The sequence below is a fragment of the Corvus moneduloides genome, chromosome 27 (assembly GCF_009650955.1).
Source record: "Corvus moneduloides isolate bCorMon1 chromosome 27, bCorMon1.pri, whole genome shotgun sequence".
NCBI classification, from domain to species: domain Eukaryota; kingdom Metazoa; phylum Chordata; class Aves; order Passeriformes; family Corvidae; genus Corvus; species Corvus moneduloides.
In genome coordinates, this window is record NC_045502.1 from 2,741,211 (window position 1) to 2,765,546 (window position 24,336).

Sequence of the window (24,336 nt, forward strand, 5' to 3'; positions counted from 1 at the left end):
AGGGCTTATGCAAATATAGATGCCCATTCCAGCCACGATTGGCTGCCGCCCCGACTTTGCCCCGCCTCCTCGCTGCCCATTGGGCGGGCAAGGGGCGCCGCGCGGCGCTGATTGGCCGCGGGGCCTGCCCGTCAGCGCCCGCCCCTTCCGGGTGGCGGCGCGGCGGCGGGCGCAGCATGAGGCGGGTGACGCTGTTCGTCAACGGCAGCGCCCGCAACGGGAAGGTGAGGCCGGGCTGGGGGCGGCCCGCGGCCGGTCCCGCTCCTCACGGGCCCCCTGCCCGGCCCTGCCCTCTCCGCAGCCTCCCGGGGCAGCCGGGCCTGCGCCGCGCGGTGCCGGAGGGGAGCGGGGCGCGGGGTTCCCCCCCCATCACTGCCTGTGGAGGGAATCGCGAGGGAATCGCGACAGGCGGGGATTTGTCGCGGGTGGAGGCGCTTCGTGGCTTTAGGGAGTCACGCCCGGCTGCTCGTGTCAGGCACAGCCTGGGGGATGAGGGCTCTGGAGGAAGACTGACCCTGCGTGGGGGTACCCTGGGAATAATCGTGATTAATTGTTTAAAACCTCGCTAAAATCGTCTCAAGACTGAAAATAGGGATTTTTAGGCCCAACCAGTGCTTGTCCGGTAGAGGAAAAGGCCCTGGGATGCAGTTCCACACAGAGCCCGTGATCTTGTTGTTTCCATCCACATTCCGAGTGCAGAAGTTGATGTGACTGTGCTTTAATGTGTATTTCTGTTAATTCTGTCCATGATCCCGCTATTTCCACCGGGATCTCGAGGGCAAGAGTTCATGTGACCGCATTCCAACCTTGCAGTTCTGCTGAATCGTGTCCATGATCCTGATTTTCCCATCCTCATCCTGAGTGCAGACAGTTCGTGTGCCTGCCCTTTAATCCTTGTTTTTGGGGAGGGAAGTAGATTTGGAAGAGCCTTGGAACAGAACAAGTAACACTATTTCTTCAGAGAAATAAATAACGGCGTTACATTCTTACAGCACCAGCATTTATTCTCTCACTGCTGTTGCAGTGAGTTCTGTTGGGAGCTGTGCAAGTCACCCGATTTTTCTGTTCCAACACCAAAGTTGGTGTTTTCCCTTGTTTTTTGGTCAAGATCCAAATGGGTTTTGCTCCCCCTAACAGCCCTGGTAAGTCTGAAGAGGCAGAGCTTTTGGAGCACGGTTTCATGAGTTTGTTTTTATTCACAGCGTCCTCTCTCCTCTCTCTCCCAGGTCGTGGCTGTGTATGGGACTCTCTCAGATTTGCTCTCTGTGGCCAGCAACAAGCTTGGGATAAAAGCCACCAGTGTTTACAATGGGAAAGGGGGGCTCATTGATGATATTGCTTTGATTAGGTAAGGATCAGCCGGGAAAAGGCAAATCAGGGATGTGGATTAAGAGACTAACCTGTTAATCCTCCTTAATCAATAACCAGTGCTTTCCCTAAAATCAGATATGATCATTCCCAGCCAGGGTGCCCAAAGGTCCTTTCATGTCTTTTGAGCTTCAAACCTTTTATTGGTTCAGAACTTGATACAAGCTGTGTTTGAGGCCTTTTCACCTCCTCCTGTGTTGATTCCAGGGCAATGTTTGTGCCATGAAATCCCCACTATTCCAGTCAGCCCTGGAATGGGGGCGGTTCTATAAAGGAGACAAATTCTCCCATTGCTTTGGCCTCACAGAATGGTCCCAGACTGGGGAGAAAAGCAACTCTTTTGTAAGAATTAATTGAGTACACAAGTGGTCTCTACCTGGCTGCTACGGATAAAATCTCTGGTGAAGTCAGTCCATTCCAATGCACAAGAACCTGCAAAATACAGATAAAAGCCAGATATAGAAGTTCCAGCTAATGGCCACTGGTCATAATTTACCTGAAAGTAATCAGGAGAGGTTCCACTGTCAGTTAGATGAACAATAAATTATTATTAACTTTCTTTTTCTCTTCCCTCTGCCCCCTCCTCTCTCAGGGATGATGATGTTTTGTTTGTCTGTGAAGGGGAGCCCTTCATTGGTGAGCCTGTATTTCTTATCTTTAACCTTTTACTTAATAGAGTTTATTTTGCTTTCATATAATATAAAGCAAAGACTTTATTTTGTGGTGTTTTCAGAAGATACCTATTTCCATAGGGAATTCATTAAGGAATAGTCACAATTTCTCCAATTATTTCTTTGTTTCTTCTCTGCAGATCCTCAGAGTGATGGGAGAGCTCAGGAGGAGCTGACAGGGTCCCACACAGACTGGCTCACTCTCAATGTGGGAGGCAGATACTTCACCACCACCCGGTAAAAATGGTCTTCAAAAACTTCATTTCAATAAAGCAAAAGACCTTAAAAAATAACTTACTGTGAAGGAGGTGGTCTCTGACTCCTGCAGCTTTCTCTGTATTTGCCACCACAGTTTTGCAAGAAATTAATTCTTAAACATTTACAGATGAAGGGAAAATAAAATTGGGCTGCTTTTGTTTTCTAGGAGCACTTTGGTTAACAAAGAACCTGACAGTATGTTGGCACACATGTTTAAAGACAAAGGTGAGTATATTGAGATAAACTTGATTATTTTTAAGTAATTAATTAGCAAAGTGGGTAAAAGGCACTGTCAAGCTGAGACTCCTGTCCATAAACTAAAATATCCAAAGTATGTTAAAGTACCAAATCAGGACAGAGAATTATTTTTTAATAACTTTATTTCTCTGTGTTTATCATTTCACCACCTCATGTTGATCATCTCACAAACTGCAAATACACCTCCCATGCACTGTTAGTAGTTTGGGTCCTTTTTTTGTTTGTTTATTTGATTCGAAGTTTTCATCTTGTTGCATCTTCCTCAGTTTTGGCAGCAGAGCCAATGAGCAAACTCTGCACGAGGCAGCCTTGGGGAGACAATCAGGCTAAAATCTTAGTGCTGCTTTTATCTAGCCATGATTGTTTTGTATGTGATAATAAATTGAGTTATTCAGAGCAGGAACAAGTTCCTTTTAAGCTGATTTCCTCCCCCCCCACTTCTCTTTTCCTTCCTTCTCTCTCCGAACCACCCTTCCAAGTGGAATGTTTGCTATTCCAGTCCCCTTCAGTAATTAAAAACTCTGAAAACTGAAGCAAATGCTCTTCTATGACTACAGCAAAAGTAATTTTATATATATATATGTTGTGGAAACAGATGCTTGGGGGAATAAGCAAGATCCTAGAGGAGCTTTCCTCATTGACCGCAGTCCCGAGTATTTTGAGCCCATTTTGAACTATTTGCGTCACGGACAGCTCATTGTAAATGATGGCATTAATTTGCTAGGTAGGTATTACCTGTCTGACATCTCCTAAATTATTCCTCCTTGGAATTAAAGCTTTGCCCTCAAGTGCCCGTGGTGAAACCAGAGGGAGCTTTGTGTGCTCCTCCCCGTGGTTGGGAGTTTTCCTTTGGTGGATTTATTCTCGGCAGTGCAGCTCCATGTGCTTGCTTTAATGAGGACAGGCTGCTATTTCTCTTTGGAGCATTAAAAAATCCATACTGGATTAATAGCTGGAATTCTGGAGTTGATCTCTTTAACCTAATGCTGGTGTTGGAAATGTTGTGTCTGAGTTATGTTTTTCCTTTTAGCTGCAAGCAAACCTTTCCTCTCTCCCCAGTTACATCCAGTGTAATGTGTGTGGTTGTTCTCCAGTAAGGGGAGAGAAGGGTGCTGCTCTCTGGATCAGCAATTCCCTGGAATAACCAGCACTGCTTTGTTTGTAGGGGTTTTGGAAGAAGCCAGGTTTTTTGGGATCGACTCGCTCATCGAACACCTGGAAGTTGCTATTAAGGTAGCTTGCTCTCTGTAACACTGGGATGCAGGTCCTGCTCTCCCAGAATGTGTAACTGAGTGCTGTCCCTGTGAAACGCCTCTCCCCAGAACTCCCAGCCAGCTGAGGATCACTCTCCCATCTCCCGGAAGGAGTTTGTCCGATTCCTGCTGGCAACGCCCACCAAGTCCGAGCTGCGCTGTCAGGTGAGGGAACTCAGGCTTTGTCTTTCCAACAAAACTCCAGGAATTGCTTCCTGACACCTAATCCAACCCTGCCCTCTTACAGTGTAAAACCACAGCCTGTTTTAAGGACAAATCCAGATCGTGAGAGCTTTGCACTTACATTTCCCTGGTGTTATGTAATGGAATAAATCATCTTGTGAGTGAATATTTGTATGGAACCATGGAATGGTTGGGGTTGGAAGGGACCTTAAGGCTAATCTTGTTCCACTCTGCCTTGGGCAGGGACACCTCCCACTGTCCCAGGCTGCTCCAGCCTGGCCTTGGACACTTCAGGGATCCAGGGGCAGCCACAGCTTCTCTGGGAATTCTATCCCAGCCCCTCCCACCCTCACAGGGAGGAAATCCTTCCCAATATCCCATCTAAACCTGATCTCTAAATCCATTGCCCCTTCTCCTGGCACTCTCTGTCCATATTAAAAAATCTCTCCCATCTTTTTATCAGCCCCTTTCAGGTACTGGAAGTGTTTCAGTACATCTGTTTATCTGTATAGATTTATATACACAACTACCCAGACATGTTTCTTCTAACTCCTTTGTGTCCAGACCTCCCCTTTCCCTTCTGTGACCATTTTGAGGGGGTTCACTGGCTTTTCCAGGGTCTGAATTTCAGTGGAGCCGACCTTTCCCGCCTGGATCTTCGCTACATCAACTTCAAGATGGCCAATCTGAGCCGCTGCAACCTGTCCCACGCCAACCTGTGCTGTGCCAACCTGGAGAGAGCTGACCTCTCAGGATCCGTGCTGGATGTAAGGATGCTGCACCCTGGGGAGCCTGGCCTGCCCTGGAGTTGTCCCAAAAAACAGGGATTGGAACAAAAGAATCAGTTTCGCCATGTTTTCTGTGGTTGTTCCACTCCCAGTGCTTGCCCACTTCCTCACAGTAACGGGGGTTGTGCTTTGGGGGGGTTCAGTTACAATGCAGAACTCAAATCTGTGTTCTGCTGATCTTTGGTATTTCTCTTCACACCCTCGTGACTCCCATCCTGTCTCTGCCAGTGTGCAAACCTGCAGGGGGTGAAGATGCTGTGTTCCAACGCAGAGGGAGCATCCCTGAAAGGCTGCAACTTTGAAGATCCATCAGGCCTTAAAGCTAATTTGGAAGGTAAGACGTTTTTGCCTGTTAGTTATTCATGGGAACAGCCCTGTGCCTGTACATTTGTGTGGCCAAAGTTCAGCTGTGTTTGTACAATCCACGGGAAAAGCCCGCAGCTCTGGGCTGGTTCTGCCCAAATAATCATTACATTCCCAGTTCTGCCTTGACCTCTCCCAGTTTACCCAGCTCTGAGGAAGCATCATGTGGAGCTGCTGCCTTTCTGGCTGATTTTCCTCCAAACCTCCTGTGTGGGTGTGTTGCAGGTGCCAACCTGAAGGGGGTGGACATGGAGGGCAGTCAGATGACGGGGATCAACCTGCGGGTGGCCACGCTGAAAAACGCCAAACTAAAGAACTGCAACCTCAGAGGAGCCACGCTGGCAGGGACTGACTTGGAAGTGAGTTAGGATTCATTTCCTATACATATAAATATATATATGTATGCAAAAAGCTAGTAATTTGGGGGATTGCTGGCTTTTCTCCAGCTGCAAAGTTGAATGGAGTTAAGGTAAATGGAGTTAAACTTCTGAACAGAGTTCTGGGTCTATTTAATTAACATTAATTTTCCTTTCCCCCTTCAGAATTGTGATCTATCAGGTTGTGACCTACAAGAAGCAAATTTGAGGGGCTCTAACGTGAAAGGAGCCATCTTTGAGGAGATGCTGACACCCCTGCACATGTCCCAGAGTGTCAGATAGGGGCCAGAACCTGCTGGAGAGGAAGGAATCCAAACATTCATCGTGACTTTCTTCACCTCCTCCCCTTCCTGAGTTCAAGTCATGGTTGTTAGCCACCTTACATTTGCAGTAGTGCCTAGGTAAACTCTTTTTGATCACTTTTGGGGCGGGACTTCTTGTTTTCAGAGGTACCAACAGGGAGTTTGCACCTCTGTGAGCAGAGTGAAGAAGTGGGCTGGTGCTGAAACCAGAGTGTGGCTGCTTTGGAGGGGGGAAAGGTTCAATGGTTTCATTGTTTAGCATTGCCTCACTTTGGAATGCATTTTAATTTATAAAGCACAATATATGCAATTCTATTTATTGAATCTGTAGCTGCAATATGGATAGAAAATGTTACTCCTGTACAGTAGCAACCAAGTTCAGGTTTACAGGTGTAGTTGCAGTATGTGTCCGTGCCAGGGGTGGCTCAGTGTCCCCAGGGGGTGCTCAGGGCTCTGCTGGGGTGGCAGCTGGTGGGAACATCCCTGCTCAGAAATTGGATGTCTTTAATTAATCCTCTCCAGACGAGTGTGGAGGTGCACTGTCTGTCACAGCTGGTGAGAAAAATCCTCCTTTCACATGTCCTGACCACTCCCAGCTGGGGTTCCTGCAGAGTTTTCACCCTTTGTGGTGAATTCAGCGTAGAGAGGAAAGGGCAGAGCTGTCACCAAAGCAGAGAGAGGCAGAGGGGCCCCAGCTCCTGCTCTACCCTCCCCTCATGAGCTCAGCAGGTGAATCTTCCCCTCTTTCCCTTCCATTTACTATGCAAAGACCCCCTGAAAGCTTGGGCATTGTCTGTCTCCCAGCTGGATCTCCCTGTTCGTTTGGGCTGCCTCAGGTGGCTGTAGGAGCGTCCTGCCTGGGGCCAGGTGCCCCCCGTGCCCTCCCACACCTGCAGAAAGCGGGTGGAGCTGCTGGTGTGGGTGAGCTGTGCAGGGCAGAGGCCTCAGCACCCCCAGCCGTGAATAAGGAGCTGCTTCCCCGTAGGATCCATGGAGTTCTCGGCTCACACCACCTTTATTTTACACACAATCAAAAAGCACACGAAGAAACTATACCAAAAAAAAAGAGAGAAGGTGCATCAAGAACTTACCTCAGATGCTTAAACCACCCCAAAGTTAAAACTAACCTTGAATCTAAGGAAATCAAGCTGTTACTGTAGAAATACACAGGAGGAGTAAGAACCAGTGGATCCCAGCTGGAGTCCCACAGGAGCTGGAGTTCCACAGTTCTTCGGGGGTTGTCTCTCCCTTGCAGTGCAATTTTCTGTCCTCAAGTCTCGTTGTCTCAGTTGTTACAAAAATGCTGCTTTGCCACCAGTCTAGGAGGATCAGTGATGATCTGGGGTCAGCAGATGATGTGTTTGGGGGGAATTGCAGCATTCTCCCTCCTTTCCAAGTTGGTTTGACTCAGGCGTGTGATGTGACCATGCAGGGCTCAAAATCCCAGAGCTACGAGGTTCAGAACTGGGATTATTTCCTGCAGATCCCTCTGGATCAGGCTCTAGGACAACACTAGATCCTTGGAGAAATGACCTGTAGATTCCAGGGAAATGTTCCAGTGTGACTTCAGAGTCCTTTCTCCCACCTCATGGCTTTCAGTGGGAATGTTGTGTCTGTTGCAGTAGAAGATTCCTAGGGCTAGAGAAACAAATGAATTATTTTTCTTTATCATATTTTGTAGCTGGCAGAAGTAAAACTATTGTATGGAAAATATATATATATATATATCTCTATTTTCATAATCACTGTGTATAAAACCTCTTTGAACTTTCACTGGAGCACTATGGAGCAATCACAGCATGTGGCACCATCACTCACAGCTGGATTTGAGGTACCTCTTTTGCCAGGACGGAGCTGTGTAAAGAGCCCTGTGCAGAATTTGCAGGTTCCAGCCTAATTTAAGTTGCATTAATAAAAAGTGTGAAAGAGAAAAGTGGCTTGGTTGTCTTCATTTTAATAAAAACCCCAAATCTTTACCTGGCTTGTGTGAGAAGAACAAGAATTTTTTTGGTTTTAAGCATAAAATAGTGGCTGGAAAAACAAATGTGCTGTGGGGGTTCCTGCAGTGTTCTGAGCCATTAACTGGGAGAATTTGCATGGAATTTTTTTTGGTTTGTCATTTCTCTCCAAGACTTCTCAGCTTTTTTGTCTCTACCCTTCATATTAATAAAATAGCTGGAGGCAGAATAATCAGAGAATCATGGAATATCCTGAGCTGGAAGGGACCCAAAGATCAGAGAAGTCCAGATCCTGTGGCTGCACCAGAAACCTGTGGAGAAAAAGTTCAGAGCTGTTCAGGGCAGATCATTAGAGCCGGGTTAAGTGGTGGTTAATGAGGTGCAATTATTGGGCAAAGCTCTTTAAAAAATGTCTAAATCTTTCACCTTTGAATAATGCTCATCTTTGCAAGGCTCGCCAGGGAAGGAAGGAGCCCCAAACACAGGGATCCCTGTGTGAATCCTGGTGCCCACGCCAGAGGAACAGGAGCACTGCTCCCCTGAACCCAGCTGTTTTCACAGCTTGATCAGAGCTCAGTGCTGGCCGCCCTCGCCGTGAGTGGGAGGAGTGTTGGGGCAGGAGGAATGACTGCTAAGAGTCACCAAATCCTCCCGGAATTACTGACTTACTGAATTGCTTTAATCTGTTAAAGCTCCAAGAGGTCGGGGGAGCCGGAGCAGAGGATGTTTGGAGAACAGGGAACAGGGCAGAGAAGACAGAGGAGCTGCCAGGTTGGTAAAAAAGCCCCAAAACGCCATTTCTGCTGTCAAAATTACTGAATTGACCTGCTGCATGCAAATAAATCTTTATAAATCTGCAGTGCACAAACTCTCAAGATTTAAAAACAGGGAATCATGGAACGGTTTGGGTTAGAAGAGGCCTTAAAGATCATTTCCATCAATTCCATCCCCAGCACCTTCCACTGTCCCAGGGTGCTCCAAGCCCCGTCCAGCCTGGCCTTGGGCACTTCCAGGGATCCAAGGGCAGCCACAGCTGCTCTGGGAATTCCATCCCAGCCCCTCCCACCCTCACAGGGGAGGAATTATTCCTACTATAAACCCAATATTACATATTCTTTCCCAACCTAACCCTCCTCTCTGTCAGTTTAACCCATTCCCCCTTGTCCTGTCACTCCAGGCCCTTCTAAAAAGGATTTGGGAATCCCATTCACCCCAGAGACTCCATCGTGCCAGCAAAGTACATTCACAATCACAGACTTGTCCAGTTTGATCCCACCTGGCATTTTACAGAGCAAAGAACACCAAAGCACCTTGATTTAAATGAGGAGGGGGAGGGTTTCAAACTGCTCTGGGCACTTGTGCAATCACAGGCTCCTGTTTGAGCACCAAAGGCGTTTTTCCTTCACGCCTCATAAAGATGTTGCCTGGATCGTGGATTCTCCATCCCTGGAAGTGTCCAAGGCCAGGTTGGAGCAGCCTGGGATAGGGAAAGGTATCCCTGCCCGTGGCAGGGGTGGGAATAGATGAATTTGAGGTCCTTTCCCACCCAAACCATTCCAGGATTCTTAAAAACTGAGCTCAATTCCTCACCCATTTCACACCCTGAACAAATTCAAACACCCAAGAACTTTTTCTGAAGGAACCAGAAGTCACTGACAGAAAAGCTCCTGCATTTCCCAGCAGGATCAGCTGGATCCCAGTGTGGGATTTACAACCTCTTAAAAGCAAGGCTGTTACTTTTATGGCTCTTAGAGAAAACAGCTGAATTTAATTGCTGCACCGGGGTGTTCCAATTATGGGCTTTACTGGTGCTGCGTGACAGTCTCTGTAACAGGAGCGCCCAAAGTGCAGCCCGGGAGAGGGAACTGGATGGAATCTCCTGCTGGGAAAGGGGAGGCACTGGGGCTCTTGGTTATAAAGAGTGAGGTGAGAGCACATTTACAGGACATTTTCCAGAGGAGCAGAGCTGGAGTTACTGCACAACCTCTCTGAGGCAGCAGGTAACGTGCTGGAACAACATCCCACACTGCCTTTTTACTGAGCCAGGGCTTACAGATGCTCCTATTAAAAAACCCCTTGGATTAGAAGAGGCTGCAAAGGGCAGATTTTAAGGAGCAGGGACATCAGAGCAGAAACCAGCTGAACACATCTGCCAAACACCACCAGGGAATGCAACCTTTGAGGTCCTCACATGCCTGGAACTCAAAAATCCTAATTCAGATCTTCATCCAGATTTCTGAGATGTCCAACCTCCTTCTAGTGAGCTATTCCACACTTTGACAGGCTGCAAACCCAGCTGGGGCTCCCGCCCAGGAGGTGCAGATCAGAACTGGAGCAGGCTCAGGGTGGGATTTTGGGGTGTCTGTGCAGGGCCAGGAGCTGGAATTCCACAATCCTTGTGGGTCCCTTCCAGCTCAGCACATTCCACGGTTCCGGGATCCGAAAATGCCGCGTTTCCTTCCCTCTCCACGGTACCGACGGAGCTGTGATGCCTTTATGACCAGCAAGGGGCTGTTTTCTCTCTCCAGGATGGAGAAGTCCAGGAGGATCGTGGCCAGTGCCCTGCTGGGTGTGCTGTGTGTGGGGCTGTGCCTGGCTCAGCACTGGTCCTACGGCCTCCAGCCAGGGGGGAAGAGGAGCGCCGGGGACCTGCTGGGACCATTCCAAGAGGTGGGTGCTGGGAGACAACCCTGGCCTGGAAAAGATGCAGCCAAAAAGTGACAGAGGCTTCCCTCTACACCTGTCTGCGTGTCTGTCCACCAGCCAGCCCCAGATCTGGGGATAAACAATTGTTTTAAGTAGGATTTGGAAAATAAGGGGCGAGGTGCCATTTGTCAGCCTGGCACAAAGAACAGCAGCCAGAGGGTTTGGGCAGCCAGCTCCAAGGGAGAGATGCAGCTCTGAGGTCCAGGTTAAGCCTGATTCCACCCTCTCCCGAAATTCCAATATTCTGATGGGTTATTTTATGACAATTCCTCCACCTCCCTTAAAATTTTGGCAATTCACACGTGGTGGATGCTCAGCAATTAAATGACAAAGCACATGTGGAAAGTTCTGTCCACCAGTGGTTTTCCCCTCTTTCCTAATCAGTAATCCATGTCTAGTTCCTCCTCATTCCAGCATCCCGGGGTTTGTGAGGAAAAGGTGAATTTCAGTTGTGTAGGGGAAAAGTGGGGTGGAGTCACTTTTGGCAGACAAATCTCCTTTCCTGATGGGTCTATCAGTTCCTTGTGTCACTTTTCCAACACAGATTGCAAATGAGATGGCAGAATTAGGGGAGGTACAGCAGAGGGAGTGCCCAGGCTCGTACCAGAACTCCAGGATCAGGGACCTGAAGGAAGCCATGGTGAGTAATGTGGTTTTTCTGTCATCACTATTGGAAAATTTAAAGAAAATACATTTGGGGGGGGGGGAACAGTGGTGGAGGAGGAGGAAGAGGGATTGAAGCTCAGTTCACATGAGGAAATACTGGCTCTGCCCTTATCAAGGAATCCCAGGATGGTTTGGGTTGGAAGGGACCTAAAATCCACCTCATCCCATGGACAGGGACACTCCCACTGGACAACATTACCTGCACCGGTCCCTCCCTGTCACCTGCGCCATTCCCAATCCCTCCCTGGGACACTGCCAGGACAGGGATCCATCATTCCAAAGCTCCTGGTGTAGCCCTGGTGTTTCCTCTCTGAATTAACCCAAACCAAGCCCTGAGCAGGGGCAGCTGCCGAGCCGGGGCTGTCCCTGCCCGCTGCAGGACAGGGCCAGATGGAAGCTGCTGCTCCCAGGGCCCCCGGGCTGGGAAATGCATCTCCATGAGCTGCTGCAGCACAGTGACAGCAGAGACCTCACAGCTGAGTGAACTGACACGGAATGAGCCTGCTCGGGCTAAAATGGGCTTTTTCATTAACCCAGCAGCACCTTGATGGGGCCAGATGGCCCCACTTCCTGGGAAGTGTCCCTGTGCCATCCCAAAAGCTCAATCTTGACTTCAAGCTGAAGCCAAACCCCAAAGCTCTTGAGTGCCTGAAAGGCTCTCCAGCCTCTCACCGAGGAGCCAGGCCTGGAAAAGGCTCATGAACTCAGCACCAGTAAGGCAGAGCCTGAATTCCCCTGGATTTTCATGCAGAAACTACCTAAATAAATAGGATTTTAGCTCATCTTTCATCCTGCTTGTACTGAACGTGGAGTCGTGGCCCACGACTTGCAGCAGCACTGCCTGCACAGTGAAAGGCAGCAGCAGTAATTTACTGTATTTAAGTATTTTTTGTACTGCAAGAGATGATGTTAGGCAGGAAAACACACCAGAGTAATCACCAGGATATTTGAAATGAGTTCCTTCTGGCTCACAGAGGGAAACTTGGCCTGACTTTGCAGAACTGAAAGGACCAAACCCCACCAGATCCTGAGGTTTGCCCAGAAACTTCTGATTTCTTGCTGCTTAATGACACTAAAAACAACGTTTTCCACACCCAGCTTTTCCCACCTAGCACATTCCTGGAGTTGCTACAGGAATATTAAGCAGGGAAGAAAGGGGAGTGGCTGGAAATGTTCCATCCCATGGAAAAACTCCAATTATCATCATTTCCTGGGGAAGGTGGGAGGGAGCACAAAAACCCCCCTCACTGAGGCACTTCAGGGAATAAAACCCAGATTTCACCCAGATACTCACCCAGTTCATCTCCATCCAGAACACCCCAGGGCTTCAGCTCTGTGGTGTTTTAGCACCTGAAAATTCCATCCTCAAAGCCATTTCTGCTCTTTGAAACCAGCATTTGGTGTGTGGTTACAGGAGAGGCTGGTGGAGGCAGAAGGCAGAAGAAAGAAGGTTTAACCCCAAAGAAGGTTTAACCCCAAAGAAGGTTTAACCCCAAAGAAGGTTTAACCCCAGAGCCAAATGGAGCAACAGACCCAGAGTGAGGTTTCGAAACTTGTGTAAAATCAACTCCTCCTCAAATGGTCTTTGCTTGGATCAATGTGTGAATAAATACCCTGGAACTGCATTAAAATAGTGGAAAATGGTTGTGTAGATGATGGGATTTCTGTAAAAGCAGCCACATCCCAAGCTGGGGTGGGAGCAGCAGAGCAGGGCCTGCTTTGGGGCCTGCAGGGACAATCTGGATGCTACAACTTTTGTTCCACATGAACAGACAAAGCCAGGGCCTCATCCCACTCCCCTCTGGGTACAACAGCAAGAAAACTTTGATAAAAGGTAAGAATAAACTTACTTTTGGGATTATCTTCCCCCGTCCGTCAGTGGGCCATGGAAGAAAGACTTTTACTGCTCTTTTTTTCTGGTTCAGTCATAAAAACTACATTTATTTTAAAAATGTATTTACAAACTTTACAATGGTCAATACATTTTAAAAACCCACGAAAATGTGTACACCTCGCTTTACAGACTTAGTGATGCACGTGGCATCTGCCCAGAGAGCTGCAGAGCCCTTCCCAAAGCTCCTGCTCTCTCCAGAGCCACTTTAAAGCCGTATTTTTTACTGATTCGGTTGCAGAGGAGTAAAAAAAAGAGGGGGAAAATAAAATAAAATAAAAAATGTATTTGCAGTCTGCAAAGGTGGGTTTGCAATGAAACCACCAACCCACGATCCCAGAACACACAGAAAGTCCTTCCACAGCACCCAACTCCTCCTGAATTCACAAGGAACACGGCCCAGGGCTTACAGTGATGAAACCTGTGGGGTAGCACAGTGAGAAGCAATGAATGAAATGATTGGGGTGGACTCTGGAGCTGCTGAGGCGCTTCCACCCCTGCCTGAAAACACCAACCAGCAGCACAGGGACCTGAAAAACAGGTTAAGGTGTGAACCACCTTTGAGTACCCCCTTTAGTGCCCACACTGCCCTAAAGGTGCTTTAATTAATGTTTGGAGAGCAGAATCAGGTGAACCCCGTGCTTTTGAACAGCCATAAAATCGCATTATTTGTTTATTTTTCCTCCCTGCTGTAGTCCTTGGGAAAGCTCACCCTGATCCACCAGAGAATTTGGTCTGCAACAGTAAAAACAGGATAAAGTTTTTAATTAAAAATAAAAATAATCAAAAGAAGGTAGCAGAGATAAGTCAGGAATGTTTTCACTATATAAAAAATTAGTTAAATTACAGATTTAAGCTTATTATTTCCATTTACAATGATAAAAATAAATAAGGAGAGGAAAATCTGAGGTGTTGTCACTGCAGGTCCAACTGAGTGTGACTCTGGAGCAAACACTGGGCTGGCAGGGGGAGTTTCTGGGATGCAGGTTCCCAAAAACCCTCTGCACATCCATCCTGGAGCTCTCTGCAGATCACAGAGCTGCTCTCCCTGGAATCTGTGTCCTTTCCTAATCCAATAATCCACTGAAAGGCAAAGCTGCCTGCTCCCCTCTGCCTCTGATGTGGATTAGAGCCTGTCGCAGTTTTAAAGGAATTTATCACAGCATGACAAATTTTAATTAAAAGCTCCAGAAAACAAGTGTTGAGCACATTTCTCCAAAGGAGAAAAAATGAAATCCTCAAAGACTCGAAATTTCACAGCAGCTTTGAACAGCCTGGCTCTGAAATGGGATTAGGTTTTGTCTCCTCTGCAGAGTGGATGTTTTAACTCTGAGATTTTAATCAAAACCATGAATTGGGTAGAAATTGCTGCAATTTGTGGTGTGCAGAGATCATCATTACGGACTGTCCCATTCCCATTTTTAACCCTCCAGTCTGAAACAATTAGAGACATTTCCAAAAGCACCTAATTAACCTGAAGAGATGATTCTTGTTTGAAAAAGGAAACAGAGACACTTTAAATTGTCTCTGAAAATTAAATCTCACAGCTTAAGTCAGGCAGGTACCCGAGCAAAAAGCAAACACTGAAAAAATCAGGGGTGTGATTTGTCCGATGAGTGGGCACTTAATTCCACTGATTTAGCATCAGTCAAACGCCCTGTTCTTACTCCCACACTCAAATGTGTCAAATCTGACACTTGGGTGATTTTTTTCCCCTAAAACTGGCCCAAAACCCAGAGTCATCTGGGCACAGAACAGAAATTCCATCTTGCACCTCTGAGCCAGCGATGCCAACTTTTGTCAGCCAGAACAGAACCCTGCCCACGCTCAGGTGAGAGTGCTGGACACCAGTCTGGGGACACAGGAAGGGGTGGGACAAGTTTGCAAGCTTCAGGACATAAGTAATGCTGAGAAAGGGGGAAAAAAATGAACCAAATTTAGATTCCTTTGGGGCAAATCTGCCAGTGAAAATGCCCAAAATATCTTGGGAAGGAAACCTTGTTCTGAACTCTTCTGTGTCAGCTGTTCCCCAGCTCCCAGTTCAGAGGGCGCCCATCCCAGTGCCCAACTGGGCAGCACAGGGAGGGAGAGGCGAAGCCTGAGCTGGTGAGCAGCACACGCAGGGGAGGTTTAAGGGTGAGAGGAGCAGTTTCCAGGCAGAGCAGAGCTGCAGCTGCTCTCACCCCTGGCACTGGCACCGTCCAAGGAAGGGAAGGAAGCGAGGGATAATTAACCCCTGACATGCCAAGGATTCTGCTCAAAATCCTGGTCTGGAACTGCAAAAAATGCAGCCAGAGCCAAATCTCCCCGAGTTAAAGAGCAAAAAGGTGGATGAAGATCAGCTGAAAAATTCTTCCCAAGGCCAGGCCTCCTCCTGTGAGGGCTTTTTGCATGGAGTGGTTCCGTTCTCCAGGAAAAAACCTGGATGCACAAGGTCCCTCCACGTGTTAAGGTTGTTGAAGCAGAACAAAAAGGCTGGAAAAGAGAACTCCAAAGTCACTTGGAACCAGAACACCTGAACCTGGCAGCTCAGTCTGTTTGCCCTCACCAGGGAAACCATTCCTGGGATCCCTCCTCTGTTCCTGCTGATTTACGCAGGGAGTGAAACCCAACCCGCTCTGAAAAGCGCCCAGCACTGAGGCAAGAGGCGGATGGAAGGCACTGAATTAGCAATAGGTGCTGCTAAGACGCCCTTCAGACAACTCAGACCACATCCTGCTGCTCTGCCCGAAGCGGAATTCTCACCCAGACAAAAGCTGCTGTTCACCAGCAGCTCCGGGGATCTGGGCTCGGCTGAGCCGGAGGGCAGCGGAGACGCGGCCAGGAAATGCAAAGACAAAAACCCCAGCGGTTTTCAAATCAAGCGGTGTTTGTGTCCAGGAACACAACGAGGAGCTGACACATCCTACAACGCCCCAGAGAGGGGGAAGCCTGGCCAGGGTGTCCAGGAAGATTCCCAAGATTTCCCCTGAGAAGCAGCAGCCCGGAGACAGCTGGAAGTGTGTGCGGCCATCGGGCTGGGATGGATGGGATGTGACTGCAGTGCCACCTCCAAAGCGGCTCCAACCTGGAGGTGATGGGAATCTGGGATGACTCTGGGATGAGGGCAATCTGTCTCCAGAGCTGGGCAGGAAGCACAGCAGCTCCTGGAGTCACACTGGTGTCAAAAGAATAGGGAAGGACAAAAGAAAATGACAACTTCAGTCTGAACAAAACCCTCCTGGGGGTGCTTTTTGTTGGGCTGGGTTTGGCTTTCCCTGAAAAAGCCTTTGCTGAGGAAACTTCTCATTAGATTTAACAAACTTTGGGTTTTCAGTAAGGTCAGAGACCCATTTCAGTCAGGGGAGCACAATAAAGGCCTGCAACCCCCCAGCCCAACAATAACTGTATTTCCTGCTCTGAGCAACACCCTCTGCAGGGTTTCAGTGGCTCTTCCCAACTTCTACAAGATAATCAGAAGCAAAATGACAGAATTAACAGAATTATTTCCTGGAAGAGAAAGCAAAATCTTCATCAGTATTGATGATATATAAACAGGCCACAGGCTGTTTATGGAACTGGTACCAGTAAAGCCCTGGTACCAGTGCAGGGGGTACCAGTAAAGCCCTGGTACCAGTGCAGGCGGTACCAGTCCAGCCCTGGTACCAGTGCAGGCGGTACCAGTCCAGCCCTGGTACCAGTGCAGGTAGCACCAGTCCAGCCCTGGTACCAGTGCAGGTGGCACCAGTCCAGCCCTGGTACCAGTGCAGGCGGCACCAGTAAAGCCCTGGTACCAGTGCAGGTGGCACCAGTCCAGCCCTGGTACCCGTGCAGCCTCTGTCATCTCCAACATTCACAGCAGACATTTTCTCCACCCCACTAAAAAGCACAAAATGAGATCTTGCACCAAACCAGGCACGAGCTGAGCAGAGAGCCTGACCCAGGCAGGAAACCCCAGCGCCCTGGGGGGGTACCACCAGTGAGAGCGCCCCGGGATTCCCAGTTACACTGGGAAGGAGCTGCTGGGATTGCAGCAGGGAGGCGACTCGGGACAGACGAGAGCAGGACAGAGAAGAATTCCAGCAGGGAGACGTCTGGATTAGTGTGTCAGTACTGCACAGGCAGAGGGGAGGGAATCCAGCCCCAGCGAAGTTCCTTTGTGGCATTTCCCAAGACACAGCTCCATGGGAAGCGCTGGGATGGCAGAGGAGATCACCAGGCTGCAGGGTCCGTGGAAATAAAGCAGCCACTGCACGCTGGGCGTTGCTGGGACCCCAAATCCTCACTGCAGCCCCTGCTCCGAGGACACCACGCTGGATTTCCTGGTTTTTGGGGGTGGAGGGGGAGGTTTGGCCTCACGTCTGCTGGGCAGCGGCGGAGCAACCTGAGGAGATGGAAACACACAGAAAAATAAACCATTGCTGGCAAGCAGAAGGCGTTCTGCTTCACCAAATGAGAAATCCAAAAGGTCCTGATGGTTCTTTGAGGAGCAAATCTTCAAATCCAGCCTCAGCTCCATGTGATGGGGCAAACAAGGACAGATCCCCAGGAGATAACAGAAGCTGAAATGTTTTAGTTGCTAAAATATGCTTAGGATAGACTTTAATTGCTTCTGCCTGCAGCCCAACTTTAGCATTTATTCCTCTTTTTGGTGATCAGTAAAATGGCAACAAGCCCATTTCCTCCCAGGTTTCAAAATTCAGTTTTTTTTCCTCTTGCTGGCTGGATGATGCACAAAGAGGCTGTAAAATGCTTCAGAATCAGACTGGTAAAACTCAACACCCTACGATGGGAGCAAGGGCAGTTCCAGTTCAACCAGGCACGTCCTGCCTGCCTGCAGAGGGGCTTGGAGGGTGCTTCTTGTTCTTGCAGAAAACTGCACTAATGGGGTTTTTCAAGTTGTCTCTGCCTGTTTTAAGGGGCATCCTGCAAATAAATGAGATGGGAAAGGCCAGGAGAGCCAGGAGCTTGTGTGGTTCACCACTCCCCCAGCCAAAACTCAACATTTCAGGACCCCCTTCTCAGCCAAAACTCAACATTTCAGGACTGTTTTAACCAAAGGAAGACAGACCCAACTTTACAAGTGCAAGTAACAAAACCCTTCAGAAAATCCTTCCCAATCTCCCTTCACAGCCCTGTGAACCCTTTCCCTCTGCCTGCCAGCCAAGGGGATGCTGCAGGCCAGGACATGGCAGTAATTAGTTTCCTTACAGGACTCTGGGGAAGGAGGTTCTTTCATTAATCCTCTTGATCCAGTGACTCCCACAGCACCCCTGGAGCTGGGATCTCTCTGCTGGGCACAGCACCACAGCAGCCACACCGTCAATCCCAGCCAAATGAAGGGCAAAGGAGAAAAACTTCCTCCTTATCCCATAATTCAAGGCTTTACTCCAGCATCACATCACAGAATTAAGGGATGAGCTGTTTCCTCGTCTCTCTGTGCTGCTGACGTGGTTAAGTGTGATCACTCTTCAAATTCCTTTTGGACAAATCCCAGTTTATCTCACTCAGGTACTCCCCAAATCCTCTCTGGAGGCTGGGCTGGGGAGGACACCCGTCCCTTTCAGTTGCAGAAGGGGATTCCTAACAGGTTTTGGGGAGGCACCATCCCTCCCAGCCACAGAAGGATCCTTTCTTTGCTTCCCACTGCTAAGGAATTAGTCTGGCATCACCAACCCCTTCATGTCAGGGGCAGGTGAAACGATTCTGGCACACTATTTGCGTGTCAGGGATTCCAGACAACCTGGAGACACCGAAGTGTATGAGAAACATCAGTGATGCAGCACTGAAAAAGGGAAAACTCGAAATTCCTACAAGGAAATCACTTCATGGAATTGAGACGAAGGCCAGGATTTAAATACAGCCTTTTCAAAGTCACCAATGGCTGAAAAATCAGATTCTTCTGAGCTGGGGCTTAGAAGGAGATGCTGATCACCTCTGAAAATGGTGAATTTCCCCCCCCCCACTTCTTGTTCAGCCCAAATTATTGCTCTACTTTAGGCTGATCGTGTTTTTGAAACTTTTGCTGCTGGTTTATTTTCCACCTCTCTTCCCACCCCACACACCGTTTTCCTGACCAAGGACAACACAACTCCCACTTGGAAAAAACAACAATCCAGGCACTGCGCTCCACTGCCTTCTCCTGAGGCAAAACCCCCCCCTTTTTTCCTTCTTTTGTGGTTTCAGGGAGTGAAGCAGCGAAAGGATGAGAAAAGTTTCAAGCAGCAGCACCCCAAGAGCAGCTTGGAAAACTCCAGTGGTGCCTGGGAAGCTGCTGCCCAAGAACCCATCAGCTCCCAGCTCCTCACCTCCGCTGAGCTCCTGGGGGTGCTGCTCTCGTAGGGTTTGCTTTTGGGTGGAGGGGGGGGCGGCGTGGCCAGTCCGTCAGCCTGCAAGGAGGGGAAGCCTGGAAGCAACAACAACAAGGAGGGAATAAGGAAAAGTGAGGAAAAAAGAAGAAAAAAAAATAAGATGAAATGGGGCAAAGGGGAAAAAGGGGGGGGGGGGGGGGAAAGGGGGGGATAAGGGAGGAGGAATAAGGGGTGGGGGGAAAAGGGGGAGGGGGAAAAAAGGGGTGGGGGGGAAAAAAGGGGTGGGGGGGAAAAAAGGGGGAAGGGAAAGAGGGTTCTGTTATCTGACAAAAATGTCTGCAGACACCAGCAGCCCCGGGTCACTCTGGGATCTAACTCAGAGCAGCTCCTCCCTCCCTCCGTCCCTCCCCAGCGTGGTTCCCTCAGCAAACAGAGTCATTCCCACCCTATTCCAGCAGCAGGACTTACTCTGGGTCCGGGGGGTTTTGGGGGTGATGGGCGGAGGGCTGCGGGTGGGTTGCTGCAGCGAGGAGCCCTGCAGCAAGGTCAGCCTGTTGTCTCCCAGCTGCAGACTCTTGGGCCTCTGTGCCTTCCCTGCCGGGCCCTGGAGGGAGCAGAGATGGCCAAACCCTTCAGTGGTCACCCACAGCGAAGCCGAGCTGGCCCAGCACCGCAGGAACCGGGAGCGAGGAAGGGGAACAGGAGCGAAAGCCCTGCCCTGGCTCAGCCGCGTCAAAAGGCACCCCCGGACACAGCCCAGCTTCCCCTGGCACTCCCTGGGCACCACTGAACTGCTTTTAATGGCCTCGGGGTGTTAATTAGGAAGGGAAGGTGTCAGGCTGAAAAGCTGCTGCAGTTCTGTGAATAAATTCTGGAGGGGAGTGAGGGTGAAGTCATTCTGAGAACTAAAAAAAAATGAAATCCTGGGTGCAGGTCAGGGCTGCTGGTATCCTCCAGCTCCCGAGGGCTGTGGAATGAGGCTGGTTTAGGCTTTACACAGCAAATCCTTTGCACGTGGGAATTTGCATCCAGCTCCTTCCAGTGTCACATGCCCTGTGCTCTTCTCTCGAGGCCACCTCAGGGTGGCCCCAAAAGTCCAGTGCAGGAATATCGGGGTCCTTTTCAATATTAGTTTATTGCTTTCCAGAGCAGGCTGTCACTTAAACACACAATTAAACTCTTTTTTTTCAGAGGTCAATTCTCCATCCCTGAGCAGCTCAGGATTTCTCCCTGCACAGAGGGGACCACACACTGGTAGGATATAAAACACTAAAAGCTCAGACAGAAAGTCTTTGCTTCCCTCTGGCTTTCCAGCTCCCACACAGCTCAGTCCAGAGCTCCAGAAAATTCCTCTGTCCAGCTCCTGTGCTCACTGTGGAGCCATGGAGGAGAGCACCCATAAAAGCAGCTTTTCCTGGGCTTTGCAGTGTCCTGGAGCAGGACTGGAACCCCGGACTGCTCCTTCCCTTCCCAGATACTGGGGATTTCATCCAACAGCGATTCCAGAGGCAGAGGGCCAGGCCTCCTGCAGCACCAGCATCCACAACCCCAGGTTTCCTGGGCTGGAAATCCTGTCAGGACCAATGACAGCACCCTGGAGCCACAGATCCCCTTCTTAGAAATGCCCTGCAGCCTCCAAGAGCTGGCAGCATCCCTCAGACCTGATGAGAATTCCTGAAAACGGATCAGCATAACCCATCCGTGCCAGATCCAGCTGAGAACTTGGGAGAGGAAAGGGAAATACAGGAATTCACATTTTCTCGTTATTGAGAAAAATGAGCCTGTGCTAAATCAGATTAGCAGCCAAAATAAGTGAGATTAGGGGCACTGAAATATCCAGGTGCCCAGTTCTCTCAGCCTGAGGGTGTAACAGAGCTTTACACCCCTCAGGACAGTATCCTGGGGTGTGACACAGTTTTACACCCATCAGGACAGTATCCTGGGGTGTGACACAGCTCTGACACCCATCAGGACACCATCCTGGGGCGTGACACAGTTTTACACCCCTCAGGACAGTATCCTGGGGTGTGACACTGTTTTACACCCATCAGGACAGTATCCCGGGGTGAGACACAGCTCTGACACCCATCAGGACACCATCCCGGGGTGTGACACAGTTTTACACCCATCAGGACAGTATCCTGGGGTGAGACACAGTTTTACACCCCTCAGGACAGTATCCTGGGGTGTGACACAGTTTTACACCCCTCAGGACAGTATCCCGGGGTGAGACACAGTTTTACACCCCTCAGGACAGTATCCCGGGGTGAGACACAGTTTTACACCCCTCAGGACAGTATCCCGGGGTGAGACACAGTTTTACACCCCTCAGGACAGTATCCTGGGGTGAGACACAGTTTTACACCCCTCAGGACAGCATCCCGGGGTGTGACACAGTTTTACACCCATCAGGACAGTATCCCGGGGTGAGACACAGTTTTACACCCCTCAGGACAGTATCCCGGGGTGAGACACAGTTTTACACCCCTCAGGACAGTACCCCAAGGTCGTGCAGCTCTGCCTGTGGGCTGAAACTCATCCCTGTGCTTTGGGTGACCACTCTGAACCCCACTGTGAGCCTTAGAGCCCAAGAGCCTCCAGCCTATTCCTCATCCCAACCTCCTCTGGGGGTGCAGATTCTGGTTTATTCCTCAAGGAACGGCCACCCTGCCCTCACAGGGCTCTGGAGCACAGCACGGCCTGGCAGATCCACGTTCCCAGAGCTGGTGACTGAACCACCAGAGCATCTTTACCCAACTCCCTGATCCACCCAAGTGCTCTGCACCTCACAGGACACTTGGTTTGTGCTGCCTGACAGCAGCTGCTCATCTGGCTGGGCAGCTGGATCCCTGCCTGGCTGAGCAGGGCTCCTGGCTCCAACAAAAACCAGGCTTTGCCATGGCACTGAGAGCACCACAGGGCTCTGCTCCCTTCAGCACCTCCCTGAGCCACCAGGGCCTCCTGCTCCCAGCCTGGACCTCCAGCCAAGCTGCACTTGGGCCTGTGACACGGATTTTCCAAATTAAACAAAGAGAATTACTCAGATGACCGAGGCTTCTTGGTATTCGAACCCCTCCCGCAGTTTAATGAAGCTCCCCTGAGCAGCATGGCTGAGAGCAGTGGAAACACTCCCCGCTCCTGCTGAGGGTTTTATTATTGCTGTCATTGTTATGGTGACTTTTTTACCATTTTGGACGTCAGTTCTGTCTCTGGCTCCTTCTCCACAATAACCTGAGACTTGCTAATGCTCCACTCCTTCCTCTTGAGTTTGCTAATCCTGTTGTCACCCTCGTCTTTCACGGGCAGCTCCTCAGCTCTGGAAGATGTGGATATTCTCCGCTCCAAGAGAGGCTCCAGGGTGGATCTGTGGCCCGAAAGAGTGAGAAAAACATGAAACACGAGTCCATCAGACCTGGAAAGGGCTGTTTGTTAAAAAGCTGTGATCTCTCAGTTTATGTAAGGGATTATTTATTGTGAAAAAGTGAGGTAGGACCATGAATTTTCCAGTGGGATTTGTGCTGTTACCTCTGGAATTCCAAGTATTGCATGTTTTTTGTCCAAGGTAAAGTGTGATCTGCTTGCAGAGGGAGCCAGAGCTGCAATTCATGCTCAGCCATGAGTCTCACTGACCTTGAACACATCACCCAAACTCTGGTTATCCCAGCTGTAAATTCAGTGTACAGACAAGCAGCAGCAGGGAATGTCCCCAGGCATGGCAGCTCCTTCCCATGCCGTGGATGCAGCTGCAGACAGGGTGCAGCAAGTGCTGTGTGCCTTATTCACCTCTTGGCTGACCAAAATGAACCTTGTGGTGCCTCACAGCCCCGTTTTCCTGGGAAACAGAGGCAGTGGGCACCTGGGATGCACTGGGGATTACTGGGGCAGCCATGGGGGGGTTCAGTTCCCACTGTTTGTGCTCCAAAGTCCTGTCTGTAAAACGGACTAACAACACCCACCTCCATTAACATTTTTAACAGTATTTCCATGGAATCAATCTTGATTTTCAGAGTAACTGATGCTAAGGCCCATCCCCCCCCGCTGTCAATCACTGTCAATCACTGACCCGTCCGAGCCCGGCCTGGAGGAAGCGCTGTCGGACGAGGTGGATGAGGTGGAGGCCACGGACGAGGCCACGGAGGTGACCGAGAGCCTCCTGAGGGTGGAGGACATGATGTAGGGCAGCACCACCGAGCCCGACCTGCTCGGCTTCCTCTCGGTCAGCGCCGGGGGCTGCAGGGAAACACCGTGAGAAACCTCCACCATCAGCAGATCCGCAGCTGACAGCAAGGCTGGGGCAGGGCGGCTCTGCAGGGGGACCTGGGCAGGCTGGATCCAGGGGCTGGATCCAGGGATAGCAGCTTTAACAGGAGCCAGGGTCCTGCACTTTGGTCACAACCCCCAGGCTGGGGACAGAGGGGCTGGACACAAAGGGACCTGGAGGGACTGATGGACAGCAGCTGGACACGAGCCCAGGTGTGCCCACGTGGCCAGGGCAGGGATTGTCCCCTGTACTGGGCACTGGGGAAGTCACACCTCGAGTGCTGTGTCCAGTTCTGGGCCCCTTTAGGAGGGACATGGAGGGGCTGAGGTGAGGCCAGGGAAGGGAACAGAGCTGGGGAGGGGCTGGAGAACTCCTGAGGGAGCTGGGAAAGGGGCTCAGCCTGGAGCAAAGGGGGATCAGGGGGGACCTTGTGGCTCTGCACAAGTCCCTGACAGGAGGGGGCAGCCGGGGGGGTCGGGCTCTGCTCGCAGGGAACAGGGACAGGAGGAGAGGGAACGGCCTCAGGCTGGGCCAGGGGAGGCTCAGGGTGGACAGCAGCGGGAATTTCCCCATGGAAAGGGTGGCCAGGCCTTGGCAGGGGCTGCCCAGGGAGGTTTGGAGTGCCCTTCCCTGGGAGTGTCCAAGGAAGGGCTGGACACGGCACTCAGAGCTCTGGGCTGGGGACAAGGAGGTTTTAGGTCACAGCTTGGACTCAATGGTCTCAAAGGTCTTTCCCAACCTTG

General features: G+C 50.1%; 3 protein-coding genes across 6 annotated transcripts in view; 2 read left to right on the top strand and 1 right to left on the bottom strand.

Annotated features, from left to right (window-relative positions):
- Nucleotides 1-119: 119 nt before the first annotated feature.
- On the top strand, nucleotides 120-7,754 carry KCTD9 (potassium channel tetramerization domain containing 9). Of its 2 annotated transcripts, XM_032091826.1 has the most exons (12): nucleotides 120-224; nucleotides 1,227-1,348; nucleotides 1,961-2,004; nucleotides 2,180-2,276; nucleotides 2,464-2,522; nucleotides 3,151-3,279; nucleotides 3,721-3,788; nucleotides 3,878-3,973; nucleotides 4,609-4,758; nucleotides 5,008-5,113; nucleotides 5,368-5,501; nucleotides 5,685-7,754. In XM_032091826.1, exons 1-12 carry the CDS (start codon nucleotides 177-179, stop codon nucleotides 5,799-5,801), a joined length of 1,170 nt encoding a protein of 389 aa, XP_031947717.1. In that variant the 5' UTR covers nucleotides 120-176; the 3' UTR covers nucleotides 5,802-7,754. The 2 variants fall into 2 exon arrangements, with proteins under 2 accessions (XP_031947717.1, XP_031947718.1); XM_032091827.1 differs by lacking the exon at nucleotides 3,151-3,279.
- Nucleotides 7,755-8,012: 258 nt separating this feature from the next.
- On the top strand, nucleotides 8,013-19,488 carry GNRH1 (gonadotropin releasing hormone 1). 3 transcript variants are annotated; one of them, XM_032091830.1, is made up of 4 exons: nucleotides 8,013-8,550; nucleotides 10,308-10,449; nucleotides 11,030-11,125; nucleotides 19,208-19,488. In XM_032091830.1, the coding sequence occupies exons 2-4, from the start codon at nucleotides 10,309-10,311 to the stop codon at nucleotides 19,361-19,363; spliced, it is 393 nt and encodes a 130-aa protein (XP_031947721.1). In that variant the 5' UTR covers nucleotides 8,013-8,550; nucleotide 10,308; the 3' UTR covers nucleotides 19,364-19,488. The 3 variants fall into 3 exon arrangements, with proteins under 3 accessions (XP_031947721.1, XP_031947720.1, XP_031947722.1); XM_032091829.1 differs by lacking the exon at nucleotides 8,013-8,550 and adding an exon at nucleotides 9,320-9,779; XM_032091831.1 differs by lacking the exons at nucleotides 8,013-8,550; nucleotides 19,208-19,488 and adding exons at nucleotides 9,565-9,779; nucleotides 12,566-12,633.
- DOCK5 (dedicator of cytokinesis 5) overlaps nucleotides 13,072-24,336 on the bottom strand; it is a 74,411-nt gene continuing 63,146 nt past the window's right edge. Inside the window, exons 48-52 of the mRNA XM_032091824.1 lie at nucleotides 23,396-23,562; nucleotides 22,519-22,696; nucleotides 19,801-19,936; nucleotides 19,330-19,427; nucleotides 13,072-17,405 (exon numbers count right to left, since the gene is read on the bottom strand). Of these exons, the coding sequence (XP_031947715.1) occupies nucleotides 17,304-17,405; nucleotides 19,330-19,427; nucleotides 19,801-19,936; nucleotides 22,519-22,696; nucleotides 23,396-23,562 (681 nt within the window). The 3' untranslated portion in view covers nucleotides 13,072-17,303. The remainder of the gene's footprint in view (nucleotides 17,406-19,329; nucleotides 19,428-19,800; nucleotides 19,937-22,518; nucleotides 22,697-23,395; nucleotides 23,563-24,336) is intronic.